Source organism: Crocodylus porosus, unplaced genomic scaffold (assembly GCF_001723895.1).
Source record: "Crocodylus porosus isolate Cpor-Errol unplaced genomic scaffold, CroPor_comp1, whole genome shotgun sequence".
Classification (NCBI taxonomy): domain Eukaryota; kingdom Metazoa; phylum Chordata; order Crocodylia; family Crocodylidae; genus Crocodylus; species Crocodylus porosus.
The window spans coordinates 10,256,222-10,275,347 of NW_017728927.1; the positions used below are offsets into that span (position 1 = coordinate 10,256,222).

The 19,126-nt window shown below is 55.0% G+C and overlaps 1 protein-coding gene across 1 annotated transcript in view; it reads left to right on the forward strand.

Annotated features, from left to right (window-relative positions):
- Window positions 1–110: 110 nt before the first annotated feature.
- MAP2K3 (mitogen-activated protein kinase kinase 3) overlaps window positions 111–19,126 on the forward strand; it is a 43,812-nt gene continuing 24,796 nt past the window's right edge. The window contains exon 1 of the mRNA XM_019541979.1: window positions 111–200. Within this exon, the coding sequence (XP_019397524.1) occupies window positions 185–200 (16 nt within the window). The 5' untranslated portion in view covers window positions 111–184. The remainder of the gene's footprint in view (window positions 201–19,126) is intronic.

Here is a 19,126-nt window from a genome sequence, read left to right on the forward strand (position 1 = left end):
GGGGGCGGCCGCGCGTCGCCGCGCCCCCTCCCCGGGGCTAGCCAATGGGGAGGCAGTTCCGGCGGGGGCGGGGCTCCGCCAATCCGGCCCCGCCCCCGCACAGCTGCTCCCGGCTGCCAGTCGCGCGGCCGGCCTCCGCTCCGGGACATGTGCGCAGCCCGCGCCCGCCGCAGCTAGGGCCAGCATGTCCCTGCCCAGAGGTGGGTGAGCCGCGCCGGGGGGGCCCTGCGGCCGGGAGCGTCCCTGCCGGCCTGGCCGGTGCCCAGAGGGGGCAAGAGCAGGAGGGGCCCCGGCGCTCGCGGCCCCGGGGGGCTCTGCCGCGTGCAGCAGCGCGCGGGGGACGTGTCCTGATGCCGGCGGGGCGCCCGGGGCTGCGGTGCCGCGTCGGGGGGGCTGGGGCTGCGTGGGGTCTTATGTAAAGTGGGAAGAGCGGAGGCCGGCTGGTGTTGCCCAGTCTTCCCTGCGCAAGGGCCCCGCGCCCGCCGGCAGGTAGCCCCGCGCGGGGCGGAGAGACACGTCGGAGCCCAGCTCCCTCCCCGGCCAGCTGTCGCTTGCGCCGAGCCGGGACCGTGGCGGCGGCGGACCGGAGCCTCGGCATCCAAAAGCCCGTGCCAGCACTTGCTCCTCCCTGGTTTGGGAGGCCGGCTGAGGGCAAGCTGTATCCTGGCAGGGGAAGCGCCATGCGTCCGTGTCCAAGAGGGCAGTTTTCCCCAACCGCTTTGCAGGAGAAGTGCTCTTCTGGCGTTTTAAGTGCAGTTTATGGAAATGGGAGTCTCTTATGGCTGAGGGCAAGCAAACCTCGGGGGCATCCGAACCCCAAGCCTCCAGGCTTGGACCTGCACGTAGGATGCCTGCCGAAGGTGGCATCTGAAGCCCCAGGTGGGGTGGAGGGTGTTGGCCAGCAGCATGGCTCTGGACGGACTCACAGATTTGGAATCGATTTGGCTGATTTGGATTGGGACCTGCAAAGTCCTCCTTAAAAACAAAACAAAACACTGCATGCTTAGCTGCCATCACTTGCATGCTTAATCTCTGATGGGTCCTGCCGACCTGTGTGTGGTGAACATTTGCACAAGTTGCCTGTCTTCACAGAGAGCATTGCACAGATTTTCAGGATTTTGTGCTTTCACGGGCTGACCACAGTGTTTTGTTTTTTGGTTGAAGAGAGAAACTAGAAATTTCAACAGATGGGCTGCAGGCTTTTTCTGTCTGTGGCTGAGAGGCCACGAATGCTAGAGGGTCTAGAACGAGGGAGGCAGATGCTGCAGATCTAGCTGGGAAAGCGTAGACAAAACTAAACCTGAGCTGATAACAGCATGTGGAGCTCAGCCTGATCAGCTGCATAACATCCTCCTGTCGGCAGTGGGAGAAATAAGTGCTGTAATGCTCATTTTAAAGGCGACCTTGCGGCCTGTCAAGGTTTAGGTTCTTGTCAAGACCCGCTAAATGTGCCTCTTCAGGGGACCGGGGGCATCGGCCTCGTCCCTGCTGGCATCAGTCTGTAACCCGTGTTTTCGTAAATCAATTCCAGTGACCTGCATCGTTACAATGAGGCCAAATCCTTATTTTTGTGTGCTTTAAAAAGAAAATGGAGTGCTTTTAAAAGTGCTTTAAAAAGAGAATGGTCTCCAGTTGCAGCATAGGCGGTTTAGGTTGGATATCAGGAGGAACTTTCTGATGGGAAGGGTAGTAATGTACTGCAACAGGTTACCCGGAGAGGTGGTGGAAGCTCCATCCTTGGAGGTTTTAAGGCCCAGCTTGACAAATCCTGGCAGGGATGATGTAGTTGGGGCTGGTCCTGCTTTGAGCAGGGGGTTGGACCAGATGTGGCCTCCTGAGCTCCCTTCCAACCTGAATTTCTGTGCTTCTATGAATTTGAGCCAAATTGGGGGCTGGGATGGTTTGCTTTTCAACCCTAAAGATTTGTTTGCCTGTCCTAATTGAAGTGTCAACTCAAAAACATGATGATGATCAGAAATGCAGTGAAAAGGGGCTCAGGCTCTTCAGAGCTGCCTTGTGTGAATAGGTCAGCGGGGGAAATGACAGCAAACCTCTGTCTCCGGGGGCAAGTCACGGTTGCAGCTTCATCAACTTTGGAGCCAACTGCATGTCGTTTTGGTGGCAGGCCGGGAGCCACGTGATGCAGCTTCAGGGGGGTGTGAGTGCGTGGGCCGAGAGGGGAATGCAGGGGCAGAGCCGGCCCTCCCCAGCTCTCGTGTGCGTTTCGGATGGAGCGGCGCTCAATCTGCGAGCTGTGGTGCACGTTAACCAAAGTGTGTCTGTCAGGCCTTACCTGCACTTCCTTCAGCGCCTGCATTGCATTGGGCTGACTGTGCGTAATGGCTGGCATTATTTATATGGCGTCAGCGTGTGCTTCATGCCTTGCCTCTGAGTAAGAAGACGAGGTCCCTGGCCTGAGGGGATCGCGTTCTGGTGAGGCATTTGACATAATGGGAGGTTACAAGATCGCTGCGGAGCGAAAGAAAGGGAGCGGGCTGCATCGGGAAGGAAAGCAGCATGGGGACGATGGTCCGGGGCATCCTGTTGTCTAATGAAATACAAGGGTGGGAGCAGGCAGGTCGCTCCTGTCCTGTGATCAGTGCTGGATACTCCTGAGCTTCAGCGGCTGCTTCTCATGTCACAGGAATAAACTGGATTTAGGTTTTTGGGGGACTTTCCTTCCCCAGGGCTGGTGCACAGGAAACTTGGAGTCAGGCCCCATGTGAGTGGGTGAACAACACACGCAGCGTGCCTTTGCTTTAAATGAGCTGCATCTTAAACGGAGGGAATGTGGACTTGTGTTTCCTGTTTGCTGTGTAACCATGGGATGAATCAGCAGCGACATAATGGTGCTGAATGGAGCTGTTGACTCATAAGCAAGAAGACACATGCTAGCCCTGGCTTCCTGGGTTAAAGGGGTTCAGCTGTGCTGCTGAAAGGGGCAATAATGCCTGGGCCTAGGGCAGGCTGCCTTGCTCGAGTTGCAGATGGAAGGATGGCAGGCACAGGGACGTGGGGGCTTTTGCTCTGCTTTAAAATACCAGCATCTGCCCCTTGGGGTATGAGCTGAAGACGGGAGCAGGATTCCCGAGAGTCGTCCCCTTGGCAGCGAGGTTTGTTGCCCCTGGAAGGATGCCGAGCGGAGGGGGGCGCGTTGCCTGCAGAACATGCTCCGTGCTGCTGCAGGGAGGAGGAGGTTTTGAAACCATCTGGTTTCCAGGCTGCCGGCTGCACACACTGGCTTTGGAGAAGAGCCAGCACCTGCCCTGAACGATTGTGCTCCCTCCGTGCCGAGCACACGCGTGCAGCCCGTTCCTCCTCGTCACGCTGAAAGCCTCCAAGCCTTTTGAGATGCTGCAAGCATCTGCTTCTCTCGCCGAGTGGCGATGGACGGCTCCATCTCTGTTCAGATCCTCTTCAAGCCTGTGTCTGGCCCGAGCATTTTTCCCCTCTCCTGCTTCCTTTGTTTCCCACTGTGCTGCCCCAGCTAAGGGACAAAGCACGTGTCTGCTTCGAAGACCTCTGCTCCCGTGTGCCTGGGCACTCCTCCGTGTGCCATCTTCAGTCCTACTTGCTCATGCATGCTTTCCACGTAAAGGCCTGCTGGTTGGGGAGCACAGCTCCACAGCGTTTGTCCGGTACCGATGGTCCCTGGTTTTGGGACAGCCACTTTCACCCGGGTAGTCTGCACTGGCTGTATGTGCTTCGGTGACAGCCATGGCAGGAGGTGTCCCAAGCTGCCCTGCTGGATGGGCTGAGGCTTCCTCCTGTGCCTTTGGGGAAACTCGCCAAGCGGCATCTGGCAGAACCAGCTTCCTCTCTGCTTCCCTTTCATGTCACGGCCTGATTAAAACCAAGAGGCGGGCACAGCATCTTTAGCTCCCCGTGGGGATGTTTACAGACACCCCATCCATCTTTGCAACGAGGCGGCTGTGGTTATTCCTGTTCCATTGCAGGACAGTCTTGTACCTCCTGGAGTTTCCTAAGATGTCACGTAACTTTACATGGCTGCGTGACGCTTGCAAATGGAATGATGCTGGGCGAGAGAGAGCTCTTCCTCCAGCGTGAACCGATCTGTCGAAACCTCTCTGGAGGGAAGCTCGGTGTGGCACCTAATGCTGAGTTCAGCTATCTCTTATTTTTCTTCCCCTCCCTGCCTCCCCTGCAGTGCTGGGGAACATTTTGGCTTCACCTGCAAAATCGTCAGTGATGATCAGATTGACTCGCCGGGTAGGAGTGAGCTGAGAGTGTCTTGGATGGGGTGATAAACTTGCCACCTGCTATTTCCAGCTGATCTTGCACGGAAGAGTCTGGCCGTACCGAGATGTATGTCCAGAGATGCAAAAGCTTTCTGTAGCCTGAGGTCAGCCCTGTCTGTTGGGCTGCAGCGATCTGACGGCAATGGGGAAGTGGGATCTCTCCATCCTGATGTCCTAAGGTGCTGCCGCAGCAGGGGGGCACTTTCCAACCTTGCTTTTCTGTGTACTTGCTGAGCTGCGTCTGGCTGCAGACTGAAAGCTTTAAAAGGACAAGCCTAATGTTTCACTTTAACGTTTAATGTTTTGCTTTAAAATGATGGGTGGTAAGGTCAGAAGAGGGGCGGGAGGCTTTGTTTGAGTGCTAGATTTACTGCCCTGAGTAGTGGCATCCTCAAACTTGCATTGGGGAGGCTGCTGCAAAACCAGGCTTGGCCTAGTGCAGGGGCAGGCAGTTATTTTGGGCAGAGGGCCGCTTACTGAGTTTTGGCAAGCCATTGAGGGCTGCGTGACAGGCAGCCGATGTATACTAATTTTCTAAATTTTTTAGGGACCCGCGGGCCGGCTAGAACGGCATGCAGGCCACATCCAGCCCGCGGGCCGCATTTTGCCCACCCCGGTCTAGCTGCTTCCATGCAGCGTCCCTGCTTAGCTGGAGGGAGCTGCCTAATTATTAGCATGGTTGCTCAGCGCTGCTAATTAGCCAGCCTGATGATGAACCTTGCAGCTGTGGCCAAGTAGCTTCTGATTCAGGAGGCCGCCAGCCTGGAGCAGTAGGCCTGAGAGCTGGTGGCCACCGTAAGCAAACTGCGCAGACATGGCCGTGTTGCGGCTGGGAGCAGTCCGGCAGTGGGGAAGTTGTGCAGTGAAAACCCCTGTGCTGAGGCAGGATTGCGCCCATCTCAAGGGAAGCAAATGGCATGTGCTCAAAGTCCCCCGGAAGCAGATCTTGGCTCCTCTAAAGGCAAGGTTGAAAGCTCCAGCATTGCAATGAGGGGCGGATGCAGCCCCGAGACCCAGGGGGAGGGGGACACCTGCAGTGAGTTCCTGTAGCCCCAGCCACGAGGTAGCAAAAGCCGGTTGCTCCTCCTACGGGCTGAAACCGTGCCCCGAGCCCGGAAGGAGTGAGTGGTGCCTGTGAGCCCCTGCTCTGCCGGCCCACGCGTTCTGACTTCCCTTTTTGCGGCTCGGCTCTGAGCACCGGATCCGGCCTTCCTGCTGCCGGGGGCCTCTGCCGGGAGGGAGTGTGGTTCTCGTGGTCTGCAAATGACACTAGAGCGGAAGGCTGGAAAAATGTGCAAAGCTATTTTGGGGTGGGGGTGTGTGTGCGTGCTGGGCTGGGACTCGGCTTGTGGAAATACAGCTGCATGAAGACCTGTAACAGGGGAGGGCCTTTGAATGAGCTGCTGCTTCTCTGGTGCCAGGCTGGTGTGCAGGGCTGGTCTGGAGACAGCATCAGTGCTCGTTGCCTGGTCCAGCCTGCGCTCCTGTGCCTTGCACCCTGGGGTCTGGTAAGACTCTGATCTTCACGTGGATGCAGCTGCTGATGCCGTGGGTAGGGCTCCTGATCCCGAGCTGTTTTCCCTTGCCACTAATACCACCCTGCGGTGCTCCAGGAAAGATCAGGCCAGGGTCTGCAATAGGCAGTGGGGTGGATCCTGAGGCCTTCTCGGTGCCCAGGGCAGGACCTTGCAGATGGCAAATGCACCTGGAGGCCCCGTGCACCCGCCAGAACCAAGCGCGTCCCTGTTTTTCAGCTTGACCATTATGCACTGTGGGCTTTGGCCCATTCTGGGACCAGCCGCAGCTTCTCTGTTGCGCTTTTCTGCTGCCCTCTCACAGACAACGGCTTGGGAGCCAGTTGCCTGCTTCGTTTTGGTGTGGCAACCTTCGCGTTGCGTGGCGACGCTGCATTTCGCCGCGTGGCGTCCACGGTGGGCGTGATGTTGCCCCCGTAGGCTCTGGAGATCGGAGCCCAGGCAGCAGCAGCCCCAGGGTACTGAAGCTCCAGCTCTGTTTGATGCTGTGCTCAGCTGTTCGCAAAAGTCGGGGAGCTGGAAGTCGGGCCTTTCCAAGGGACAGGGCTTGTGGTTGCTGCAATGGCTGTGAAATAGTTGGCAATTATGACCAGAACTGTCGTGTTGCAAGGCTGGGGGTTTGGTGGGGTTGTTGCCAGGGGTTTGTTTTTACTGCTACAGCTAAAGCAGCAGCCTCTGACGGGCTTTCCTGGGGGAGTGATGCTGGGTGTGGTACTCCAAGAGGGGATTTTACTTTACTAAACAAGAGATCCTGGGGATTTATGAGACTGGAAGTTGGGCATGGATGCGTGCTTGGCTCTGCTGACCAAAGGCCACCCCTAAGGCAAGGAACGGCAAGCCTTAGCCAGGGAGTTTGATGTGTGACATTACCTAAAGAATCTCCTACCACCATTGCTGGACCCTGCTGTTCCCTTCCTGCCCTGGCAAGGGAGAACCCGGCCACCCTGGTTTCTGGAGCGCACGAAGCACAAGGCAGCGAAACCTCTAGTCACGCAGCTTGTCAGGAGGCATCTCCCTGCAGCCCCTGAGGAGGACAGGCTGGCAGTGCCCCGCTGCTGGCGTGCATGCCGCTGGTCTGCTACCGCTCCGCGTGGGAAATGGAGAAGCGTGGTTGCTTCGTGGGCTGTCAGGCTCGAGGGGCCGTCGTGACCGCAGCGGGGCCTGAGCTCCGCGGGGGCTCCCCAGGCTCCAGCTGTGCGTCGTGCTGGAATTGGAGCGTGTGATTTACAGAAGCGCGATTTCCAGGGCTGGCGTTTGAGCCCTTTGCTTCTCATCGTGGTCCGAGCATCTCCCCTCCAGTCTCTAGCCTGCAACCGCGGACTCCAGGCACTGTCTGATTTGTGCTGGGGTGCGAGAGCGGCAGGCTGGGGAGAAAAGGTTTCTGCCCTTCATCTACCCCCTGCTTGTGGGGCTGTCACGCTGACTTCGCCATTCAGGAAGCAAGGAGAGGACAGTCCATCAGCGATGCTGGGCACAGAGGTGACAGCTCAGCGGGTGTTGGGAGCTCCCAGTGTTGGTCGGAGAGAGAAGGGCTGGGTGTCGGCACGGCTGCAGAAATACCTGAGCTGGTTCCACCTGCCATGGCCTCTGCAGGCTCGTGTGTGCCGGGTTAATGGAGCTGGTTAGGTGCCAGCTCTCTCGAGGGAGCCGATGCTGGCTGCCAGGTCAGGGTGGACGGCTCCAGATATTTGCTCCAGTTAGGCGAGTTTGCTATCTCTGCCACTTGAGCCGACTCCAGATCGTAGAGAGTCGGGTGTGCAGCGAGCAGAGGCAGGATGGGGAGGAGGCCAGTATTGTTCGTGGAGCACCCACCCTTCCTCCCTCCATCCCCTCCCTCAAAGAATCCTTATGCTGGAAAGGAAGAAACCTCCCGGGTGCACGGTGCGAGCATTTCCCATCAGGCTGCAAACCTCCCGCTGAGGCTTGGCATTGGCACCTGCCAGGCTGTCCAGCTGCTAGCACCAGATAACCTCGCCCGAGCGTGGCTGTGTAGCAGCTCCAGGCGGCCGTCTGCCTCAGCCCTCGGCGTCCAAGGGCCTGTTCTCACTTGCAGGGACTCCCTAGTCTTGGTGGCATACGTCCTTTTTGTATGCCAGGCTCATACGCTGCCACCCGTCTGGCTGCTTTTGAGGTTTCTGGCAATGTCTGGGGGTAGCCTTTGTTGTTGCTGGAGGTCTTTGGCATCCTTGTGCAATGTACTTTAGCTTCAGGGGTGGGGGTCTGAGCAAAGCATCGGGTCTCCAGGCTGCTGCTTTTCACAAGGAGGTGGGTGCAAAGCCACAGGGCTGCTTGGGGGGTGTTAGGAATGGGTCAGACAAGGCTTTGCCTGGGATGGTTTGGTTGGGGATGATCCTGCCTCAGGTAGGGGGTTAGACTAGATGTGGTCTCCAGATGCCTCTTCCAGCCCAACTTTTCTATGATTGTATAGGAGTGAGGTGGGGTAAAGATCCCCAGATGTTGGCGACTGATCTACAAACGATTCTCTAGTGATCCCTTCTACTTTGGTTTTCAGCATGGGGCCCTCTTCCCTGGAGGAGGGAATTTGAGACGTCTTGCCTATATCTTCTCAGACATGCTCAGATGTGAAAGGATGAGCTGCCTTGTACAGTTACACCAAGCCCTCGTTCACAGACAGTTCTTGTACTGGTTCAAAGTCCTTTGGGGTTAGGGTGGAAATATGCAGTATTTTTAATAAGTGGCACAGCCCTTTCCTGGGGGATGTTTAAGGTTTAAAGGTACCTGCATGAGAGAGCATTTGTGGAACTAAAGGCTGTTGATACCTGTCCGGAGGGACTTGTAAAACCGTGTCTGCACTTGGGATTGTAGTGCTTTACTCCATTTTGAAATTGGGCACAATGCACAGACTGCACAATTAAATATCCTGGTAAAAGTGAAGCAGAGTCCTACTGCAGAGTAAATCTCTCAGATCCAGGGGAAAGTTTCCCCCTTATTACCTGGGGAAATGAATATGTGGAACATGTCCTGTGTCTGCTCCCCTGCTCGGTTCAATGCAAAGTAGTTGGTTGCCAGCCGGACTCCCCTTACCGTGGAGTACATTTACTATAGGGTAAAACATAGCAGCCATGTCTGCTTGCACGTAAAGGGGTGCACACGCTGCATGGAGGAGAGTGACGTGGCAGCATGTTTTGGGACCCTTCTGATCCTGCCGGAGGTCTTGGCCACCCTCCGAGAAGCCTTCCAAGGCCTTGTGCAACTGGTAAATCCATCTCCAAGTGCCAACGGAGCAATTCATGGCACAAACCGGAGATGGGAGAAGGGCTGGCAGGTGGCAGCAGCCCTGTGTCTGATGGCAGACAAACATGCTGGGTTGGACACTCGGGTCGGATGTCTAATGAGTACCTGCAAGCCTGGACTAGCTGGCTGGATGAATCTCTCCGTGTGTTTGTGTGTGCATCTTCCTGCTAGGGATTTATGTGGGGGACAGCTGAGAGAGCAGCTGGCGGTCAAGGAAGCCCACCTCGCCAGACCCTGCTCTTTCCCGTCCATACCACCAGCTGACAGTGACAGTCACTCTGCCTGACTCCTTGTGCTCGGGTCCTTCGAGCATGTCGCTCAGCGCTTGATCTAAGTCAGGATCTACTCCCACGGGCTGCACCTTTGCATGCAGGAATTTGCTCAGCCAACTAGTATGGCCCGGGGGAAAATGCACCGTGGCACGAAGCCTTGCGGGGCTCAGAGGCTAGGTTTCTTCCCCGGCCTCCTGTTGGCTGTCAGGTCATGCAAGCTCAGCAGGATCTGGTTGGGTTGGGACCTGGAAGGGCGACTTCAAGTTGGCACGGCAGGAAATGGAGTTTGGGGTTAGGGGGGAAGTCCCTGTGACTCAGGGCTGAGCCAGTGCCTCGGCATGCTCTGCCTCCGAGGAGGGGCATAACCTCTAAGACGAGCTGCAGCAACAGGGCTCTTTGCGGCTCCTCGCTAGAAAATGACGTAGCTCTTTTCCTACGAGGCAGATGTGCCAATCCTGAAGTCTCTTAAGAAACCATTGTGCGCCCGATCACGTTTCCTCTCCTGTTTAAAGTGGCTGTGGGGAGGGGGGGTGGGCTTCCCTCCTCTCCAGCGTGTTGCATTTTAGCAGCACGCGAGGAATTTGCAACCACCCCTTCCCGCACCTTACACTGCAACCCTCCAAGATGCTTTGGCAGGTGCGTTTGCAACACAGGGTCTTGACCACGAGCCAACTCTGTGGCCCCATGGGGCAGAAACCCAGGCTAGTGGAGCCATTGGACTAGGCCAGAGCCGCCTCCATCTCGGCCGCACAAGCCGCTTCTGAATGGCTGCTGGATTTGCGACGTGCCCTGGCGTCTCGGCAGGCTCCGATTGGCCCGCTCCATCTCCCGTGCATTTGCCCGTTTAACTCGCACCCTGTCAGCAAGCTCCGCTTCCTGTTGACTCCCGTTCCTGATTGGTTGGTGAGCACAGTGTTCATAGAAACCAGATAAAGCAAGGGTATAAAAGGCGGCGGCAGGCAGTGCGTGGGTGGTGAGCTTGTGAATGGGATCGGGGAGGCCTGTGTAGAAAACCCGCTTCTGGGTTAGCCCTGTCTTGCCGGGTTTCTGTGTGCTGCGCTGCGTGACCTCTGCCTGTGTGCTAATGACGTGTGTACGCTGGCAGCCGTGGTGTTTGATTTCCAGATTACTGCTCTCCAGCCTGGACTCTTCCTGCGTTAACTCTTTAGTGCCTCTTTTTAACCTGGCTGGATTGTGGGGGCACTGGTGAGGGGTGCGGTACGCTCTCAGGCTGGGAGCGGCTGGCACTGGTCTCCTGGCATGTGCCGTGGTGCTGGGCACAGCTGGGATGCCTGGTGGGGTGCTGTGCACCCCAAGAGCCGAGCACTTGCAATTGCCTCCGGACTAGCAGTGCACTAAAACTGTGCTTCGACCCAAGGAGTGGCTCTTTGGAGGCTGAGCTGATCTTAGTTGCTGCCTTGCTCAGCTGGAGACAGTAGCAAGGAACTGGGGAGTAAATGCAGTGAGGTGACTTCTACAGGAGCCGGGTGAAAGCTGCAAGAACGGCCCTCTGAATCTGCTGTATTGTTGTCAGCACGTACACTTCCCCTGCCCAGAGCACCCTTAGCTGGTCTCTGTCCAGAGCGTGCTCTCCCCCAGCATCCCCACTTGAGTCTGCACTGGGCTGCCTGACCACAAAGCACTTTGTGTGTGATACGTGGATTTCCCTCCCTCCCTGGGGGTTTTGCATGGGGTTTCCCTTAGGCGGGTACCGCATGTCGCAACCTTATGGAAGCAAGCCAGTGTGAGCTTCCCTTCTCTGCTCAGGATTTGATGCCTGCGTGCCCCATCCACCCCATCCCATGGCTCACGTTCTGCTCTGTGGATGCCCCTGGGCTGCTGCTGCTAAACCTGAGATTAGTTTACAGGGCTGGCATCTTGCTTTTAAGGGAAACGCCTCCTGCCAGGCACACTGGGGGCAGCAGGCTTCAGTCCAGCGATTTGGTGTGGAGTCCCAGCCTGCAAGAGCTTGACCCAGGACGCATGCGTGACGTGTTGGGGTTTATCCATCTGCAGAGAAGCCCACTTTCTTCTAACGGGGTGGTGGCTGTTTAGTTGAGGCTTGACAGAGCTGTACCTGCCTGCTGCACCAGGGAAGATAATTTGGTTCAGTTAAACTGGTTCTTGCCCCTCAAATCAAGGAAGTTCTCTAATGGGCAGGTCTCTCCTTCTCCCTCTCCTCTGTCACTCGAATAACGTGACGGGGCTATGTGGCCCAGGGTGTAATGCTGGATTTGGAAACGCACCAAAGCATTCAAACCATGCATCCTGCCACTGACTTGCAGGTAGGGCCCTGACTGAAGAAGGACCCTATTACCTGCATTCATGGTCATGCCTAGGACTCTGTTGTGCTACGAGTCACAGAGCAAAGTGTCCATCTCAATTTCTGTTGCCTCGTTGCTGACGGGTTGAAAAGGTTGAGGTGACTGCAGAGCTTTGTAGGGCTGTGTCTCTGAGACACCTGTCCTCTGAGGCCGGAGACAACGGAGGGGCACGGATGACGGTGCACAAGTGTGAAGGTGTCTGTGTCAGGAGAATTGGACTATGGCTTGCTGCCTCCCCCTCCCCCCACTGCTGTAATAGTCTCAGCTAAAAAACTGTTCACTTGAGGCAAGCTGTGCATCTCTCCTGCTTTCCTTGCCAGTCTCCTTGGCCCCTCTGTGCTGGAGATGTTCCCTTGATCAGAAGACCAGTGGTAAAAATGTGCCCCCAGCCTTGTACTCGTTGGGGGGGGGGGGGACCGTGAAGACTTCTAGGCACTTGTTGCTTCTGGTGAGCTTTCTCCCATAGTACTCGCGTACCTGCAAGACCAGGAGCTTCTCTACTGTCCCATGCATCCTCCCAGTATGTCCTGGGGCCTGTTGTTGCTTGTGGTGATGCACAGACTTGCTTGGTCTTATGGTCCCCAGGCTGAGTTTGTTCTCCAACGGCTTCAAGTTTTGCAAACTGGGACGTGAAAACAGTGTGTGCTTTGCTCGGGAGCTGCTGAGCGGCAATAAGCTCTGCATTTGAGGATGCCAGATTTATAATCCCAGAGGGGAACATCTCCGCAGGGTCAATGCAGCTGCCTTCTGCGTTCTTGGGATGGAAATGGCTGTTCCAAGAAAGGGCCTGTCTGAGTGCTTGCCCAGACAGACACCTGCATTTGCTTTGCTTTACCTCCAGCCTGCTTCCCAAGAGGCAGCTGCAGATGGTCAGGGCTGGCTTCTTTGTCACTGGATTCGATGTCCCGGAGCAGGTGGCCGATCCGTTTTTACACTTCTAGTTCCGACAGGAACTGTTCCTTCCATGTGTTTTTGGAAGGCTTCAAGATCTCTTATTGCTGCTCTGGGTTTTCTTTGACACCTGTTACAAGTGGGGCTCAGGCTGAGTCTCAACCAGTGCCTTGAGATGCTGTCAAGGGTGCTACAGGATGCTACACGATGTTAGCACTGTGGAGCATGCAAACATGATTCATGAGATTTTAAATAGGAATCCATCATTTTAGAAATCTTCTGACCCCCTTGGGTCTTTTTGAGTTCTTTGTGGTAGCAAAGCTGCTCTATATTTTTCCGTAGCTAAAAAATACGAGTGGAAACCTGAGACATTTCGAGGGGGGCCATGAGTCTCAAAAGGATGAGGAGCACTGGGGTAGGTGAACTCTTTGGTGCAAACGGATGAGTTGTCGGAAAAGACAGTTGTGGGGAGACCAAAATCTTTGTGAATCCAGGCAAATCATTTCAGGCCAAACGTGAAGAGGAATTTTTTTTATATGCTTTAATACTTTCTTAGAAACTTTTATAAAATCCTGAAGAACGGCCCTAGCTTTTTTTTCTTTTTCTTTTTTTAATTAATTATATTGTCTTTACCTTTTAAAAAATGGGAGCTACCTTTTTTAATAATAAAAAAGGATTTAAATCCCTCCTCGCCTCCCAACAGCAAAAATCCACTTAAAAACATTGATTTGGGTGGGTAGTTGGAGAAAGATTTCACCCTGAAATGCAGTGTTTTTTGTGTCTTCCCTCTTCTTCAAGGAGCTGACATTTTTCTATTTGAGTTGTGCCCAGAGCCGATGCTGTTTTCCTTCAGCCACTGAGCTGAGAAATCAATGATTAACAGCTCTATCTCCTACCCCCGCTCCACTAAGCCCTTTCCCATCCCTGGGGTTAGGTAGGCAGGGTGTGGATGCGTGAGATGGTGCCTGCACTTTCCTCAACTCTCCTGGCTCCTTCTCTTGCGCCTGCGAACAACTGCAGTGCTTTTGGGCTGGGTTCGCTCTGCAGCCCTTTGTCTGGTGGCTGCCGGCCAGTCTCCCTGGTGTCTGCAGCTGAGTCGGTGCCGCTGTGGCTCCGTCCCCCGAGAGCGCTCGTAATTCTGAGAATACTTCTTGCTCTTTAGGCTCAGCTTTGCGCGCGGGGGTGCAAAAAGCACAGAGGCAGGATTCTGCATTTCCAAATTAGATCTCGTGTTAGGTGAGGCCACAGACTGTGGTTTCTTGTCTGCTTTACAAGCTTGCCAGCGAGGAGCACTTAGGCCGTGACATGGGTTTGCATTAGGATTGCACTGATGGAGAGGTCAGGTCTTAATCTGCCCAGCGGCTGCCTACATGGTACTTAGGCACGTAACCACGATCCTGTTCTTCCTGAGTCCCTGCAAAAACACTAATGCAGCACAGTGCAGCAGGCAGCCAGTTCTCCTCCTTCTCGCTGCCTCGTTGTGACTGTCCTAAGTCTAGGACTTCAGGTGTCAGCTCTTCTCATCCTCAGTCAGTAACTTCGCGGCCATAGACACCGATGCCTGGAGACATCGCGGTAGCAGAGGACGCAGATGCGTTGCCCTGTGTTCTGCAGAGCAGGGAGGCGGATCGCTGTCATAGTCCGACGTGGAGTGGAAGGCAGCATAGATTTGCACTTTATCGAGGGACCAGAGCAGAGGTATAGAGCGCAAGCTTTCATGAGCTGAAATTCGCTTTGTCCAGTGCTATAAAACGATAGACAAAAGCAGCTCTGCTTGGCTGCTGCAGCTGAGATGTTGTTACCTGTCACACCCCTTGCACCTGGTCGCTTTGCAATTTTTGTATCGGCTCCTGGCACAAAGCCCTTCGATCATTGGCAGGGGACGACACCTCCTGCATCCACAGCCATGTACAAGCGCCAGGCAGGCAGTCCACGCCTCCTAAAGGCATCTGTTTTTCTGATGCAAGTGGGATGCGCTCTGAGAGTTTTGCCAAGGCAAGGGTTGTATTCCCATCAGAGCCCGGCATGTGCTCCAGCCCTGCAGCTGCAGGAACAACGCTGGGCTTCAGAGCCTCAGCTGTCGTTGCAAACATTTTTTCTGGCCCTCGTGGTTAGCTAGACCATGCGAGTGGAATGTAACCTGTCCAGCAAGGTCTTCCTGGAACTTCAGAGGGACCAAAATAGTAACCCCGAGAGCCATTATCTCCACCCTGTTCATCATAAGGCTGTGTTCACTCTGGAACCTAATGACGGCCATTTGCACCTCTTCTTTATTAGCAGTGATTTGCTGGTCGCTTGGCTGTTGTGCTTATCTCGACCCTGTGCTGCTTTCAGGTGCCAAAGGCTGTAGCTGCTTTCTGTGCGTCTGCCAGAGCACCAGGTCCCCGCTGACAGCCAGCCTTGGAGCTGCTGTCGGGCACTGTCAGCATGATGAACTGTTACCCTTGACCCCTGGGCATATGGGCACAGCATCTCCAAATAAAACACGAGGGGGTGACTGCGATGGCCTTGTTCCCTTTTCTCCTGGATTTATTCAAAGCGCTCATTAAAAACAGAAGAGCTGCAGGATTTCCTCTGCTCTGGTGTGGAGAAAAATGCAGCAGGCCAGCTGCAGGCTTCCGATGCTGGTGCATGCAGGGCTTGGACTGTGATTGCTGGGTTTCCTCCACCTGGGGCATGCACCGACCCCTTTGCTGCCCACAGGTCTGAACCGTACCCTGCACGCACTGGTGGTGCGTGCCATGTGAGGCAGACATTGCTCCGAGTGCCTCTTGCTGGGGAGGGCTGGGAGCTCCGTGGCACAGCCCGTCGGCTCCCTGCAGCCGTCTGTCTGTCATCAGCAGAGAGTACGTTCACCCCCTGCCTCTGGGCCGAGAGGAGACGGGGAAATACCCGAGTGAACGTTGCTGTTGCAAGCTCTGGCGCTGCGTGTCCGTTGGAGGGCATTGAAATATAGCAGCTGCGCTCAAGCTGGGCAAGTGAGACAGTTCACTAGCAGAGGGTTTGGGTGCAAAAGGGCTCATGTGCTCTGTGCGGTCCCAGGCTCCTGGGATGGAAATACAGCCTCAGCAGCATGATTTTCTGCCCTGTAATCACTAAACGACCATGAAATTTCCCAAATGGAATTTGCATCATATTTTAATGGGAAGGTCTTTATCCCATTAAGGGCTTAGTGCAGTCCTAGCTAATTCTACTCCTCAGTTCTGCTTGACTTTCCAAAAAAGAAAACCCCAGAAGTCTCCAATTACAGACAGCTCTTATTACTTGTGTTGTGAGAGCCGTTGGGTATTTAGGGGTGGTTTTTTTGTTTTGTTTTTTTAGTGAATGCGTGTGTGAAGGGAAAAGCCTTCGAAATACAAAGATCAGGGCTAGGAAATAAAAGTAGAAGTACATAAATCAAGGGTGGAAGAGCCCTGGAGAGCCGTTGGCATCTCGCCTATTGTAGCCATTCCCTCATCGCGCACAAAGAGTCTGTGGTGCAGGGCGCTGTACAAACCCCACCGAGGGACGGATGGTCCCTCTCCGTCTTACCGACAGAAATTGCTGTTGTTGGCTGAGCTGTTTGACTTTGCTGTTGTTGCTTTTGGCACCACTTCTGTCACATAAAGGGTGGGAGAAAGGACCTTTCTTCTCTTCCTGATGATGACGGTTCTTTCAGGAGTTATGATTCACAGATATTGGGGTCAGAAGGGACCTCAGTAGGTCGTTGAGGGCAACCCCCTGCCCTGGGCAGGAAAGAGCACTGGGGTCAGACACCCCCAGCCACATGTTTGTCCAGTCTCCTCTTGAAGACCCCCAGGGTAGGGGAGAGCACCACCTCCCTTGGGAGCCCGTTCCAGATTCTGGCAACCCTCACCGTGAAGAAGTTCTTCCTAATGTCCAACCTAAATCTGCTCTCCGCCCGTTTGTGGCCCTTGTTCCTAGTTACTCCAGGTGGTGCCCTGGTAAACAGAGCATCTCCTATTCCCTGCTGCCCTCCCCTGATGAATTCATAGGCAGCCACAAGATCACCTTCTCTTGCAAAGGCTGAAGAGATCCAGGTCCCTCAGTCTGTCCTTGCAGGGCCTTGCCTGCAGGCCTCTGACCATACGAGTGGCCTCCTGGACTCTCTCCATGTTGTCCACATCCCTCCTGAAGTACGAAGCCCAAAACTGGACGCAGTACTCCAACTGCGGCCTGACCAATGCTGCACAGAGGGGGAGCATCCCCTCCCTGGACCTGTTCACCATGTATCTGCTAATGCACGATAAAGTGTAGTAAGCCCTGAGATCCCTTTCTGCTGCTGAGAAGGTCGTCTCCCAGCCCGTAAGTGCATTGCTGGGTCTTTTTGCCCAGGTGCAGCACTTTGCACTTGTCGTTGTTGAACTGCATCGTTTTCCTTCTGCCCATTTTTCCAACCTGTCCAGATCCACCTGGATCCGTTCCCTACCCTCTGGTGTGTTAACTTTGCCCCATAATTTGGTATCATCTGCGAACTTGGATACGTATCTCTCGACTATATGGCTTCCAAGAGCTGTCTGCAGATTCCAGGTCTAGCTCATCCTCCTGGTGTGGTGGTCTGTAGTAGACCCCCACCACTAAGTCCCTTTTCCCCCAACCGCCTTGTATCCAGACCTACTGTACCTCGGTTTGGCCCTCCTCTGATCACATTTTGATGACAGAAGATGTATATTGCTCCTTAACAGAGAGAGCAACACCGCCCCCCCGTTCCCCACTGTATCCCATCTGTGCAACCTGTAACCCTCGATGCCCACTCCCCAGTCGTAAGCAGGGTCCCACCAGGTTTCCTGGGGCTTCTCACCCTGGCTGAGCTGGGAGCCCTGTCTCGGTGTTTCCAACAGCACAATTGTTTGCGACCATTGGTATGGGAAGGGCGGGGGTGCTGGCAGAGCTCTGCTTTAGATCATTTTTGCTGGAGGGTGTGCTCTTCCACTAATTGAGGGCTGCTGGCTGGCTGGAGCAGCGACCTCGAAAGCCCAGAGACCTGATGCTGGAGCAGTTCGGAGTCAGGCCCTCTTGCCAGCCATGCCCAGCTCTGCCATGGGCTTGCTCTGACCCTGGGCAAGTCCCTTTCCTCTTCCTCTGCTGCAGTCGATCCACTTGAGACCCAAGGCGGGAGGGAAGGTGCTTTCCTCCCCGGGGCTGTTAGTAAAACGCACGGTGTCTTTCGTGTAACGGCTCAGTGAGCAGCGTCTGAGTGCTGAGCTGCTTGCTGCTTTCAAGGCTTGGGATCCCTGCTTGAGCTGACACCTCCTAACAGTCCTGCTAGGCGTAGAGGCCACTGCGGTGACTCTCCTCCAGGACTGCTGCTTCCATTCGCTTTGAGACGTTTCAGCCTCCTGCTTGCCTGGGACTTGGCCTCCAGGAGACTCACTGGGAGCTTCTGACCTGTCAGAGCACGAGCACCGTTCAGTGAAACCGAAAGGGGCAGATGCAGATCTGATCGAAGGAAGCACCGGTTTCCCAGAGCTCGTCATCAAACGGTGGAGCTCGTTACCACAGGAAGTCGCTGCGAGGACAAGTACTTGCAAGTCGGGCAGGGAGGGGTTACTCGTGAGCACAGAGAAGATCCCGAGCTAGCGCTGCTTCTAGCAAATCTTGGAGGGGATTGCTTTATTTTTTTTTTTAATTAATTTTTTAAATTTAATTTGTATCCAAAGCCAAATTAGCCAAAACTAATTCCAGATCCAAAAGTCCAAAACTGTAAGTGGCCCTACTACTGGCAAACATCCTCTACCTGCGCCTGGGGCTTCAGATGTTTCCAAATCCTTTGGCAGGCATCCTACTTGCAGGCCCAAGCCCAGAGGCTTGTGGTTCGGATGCCCCCGAGTTTTGCTTGCACGTAGCCGTAAGACCCTTGGAGCACGCAAGGGAGGAGACTCTCCCATTTCCATAAACTGGGCTTAAAGCCACTGCACTGTGGTGGGTCGCGAACCACACCAGAAGAGCAGTTCTCCTGCAAAGCGGTTGAGGAAAACTGCCTTCTTGTACACAGATGCATGGTGTTTCCCCTGCCAGGTTAAGAAGCCACGACGCTTGATCTGAGCCTTCAAGAGGGGATGCTTTGGGACATCTGAGCAGGAGGTGGCAAGAGGACTTAATCCTCCCTCTCCCTTCTGCAACACCCAGAGCTGGCTGGTGGCAGCGATGGGACACTGAGCTAGAGATACGTAGGAGTTGCCCGACAGGGCCAGATCCGACGTCTAGTTTTGGCAAGCTTACTTTGACTCTCAAGGCTGGGTATGAAAACCCTGCTGCGGAAAAATATCCTCACCAGCCTTAAACACCACTTAACAGCACAGCCCGCTCTGGTTTTACCTCCATCGCAGGCCTTCCAGTCCGCAAGCACATCTGTTCCTGATTAGCCCGTGAATCGGGGGATATTTCCTGAGCCAGTTGCCTGCAAGCTCCTATTCTTGGGGAAGGTAAAAGGAACTGGATGCCGTGTCTTTCCCAGGCCGACTCATGATTGGAAATGAGCAAAGCCACAGCTCGTCCGCCACGAATCTGGCTTTGATCAGGAGTCGGCTTCTGTTGGCCTGGTTGGACAGAGCTGGGGATATAAAAAGGCCCTGGCCCTTCTCTCTCTT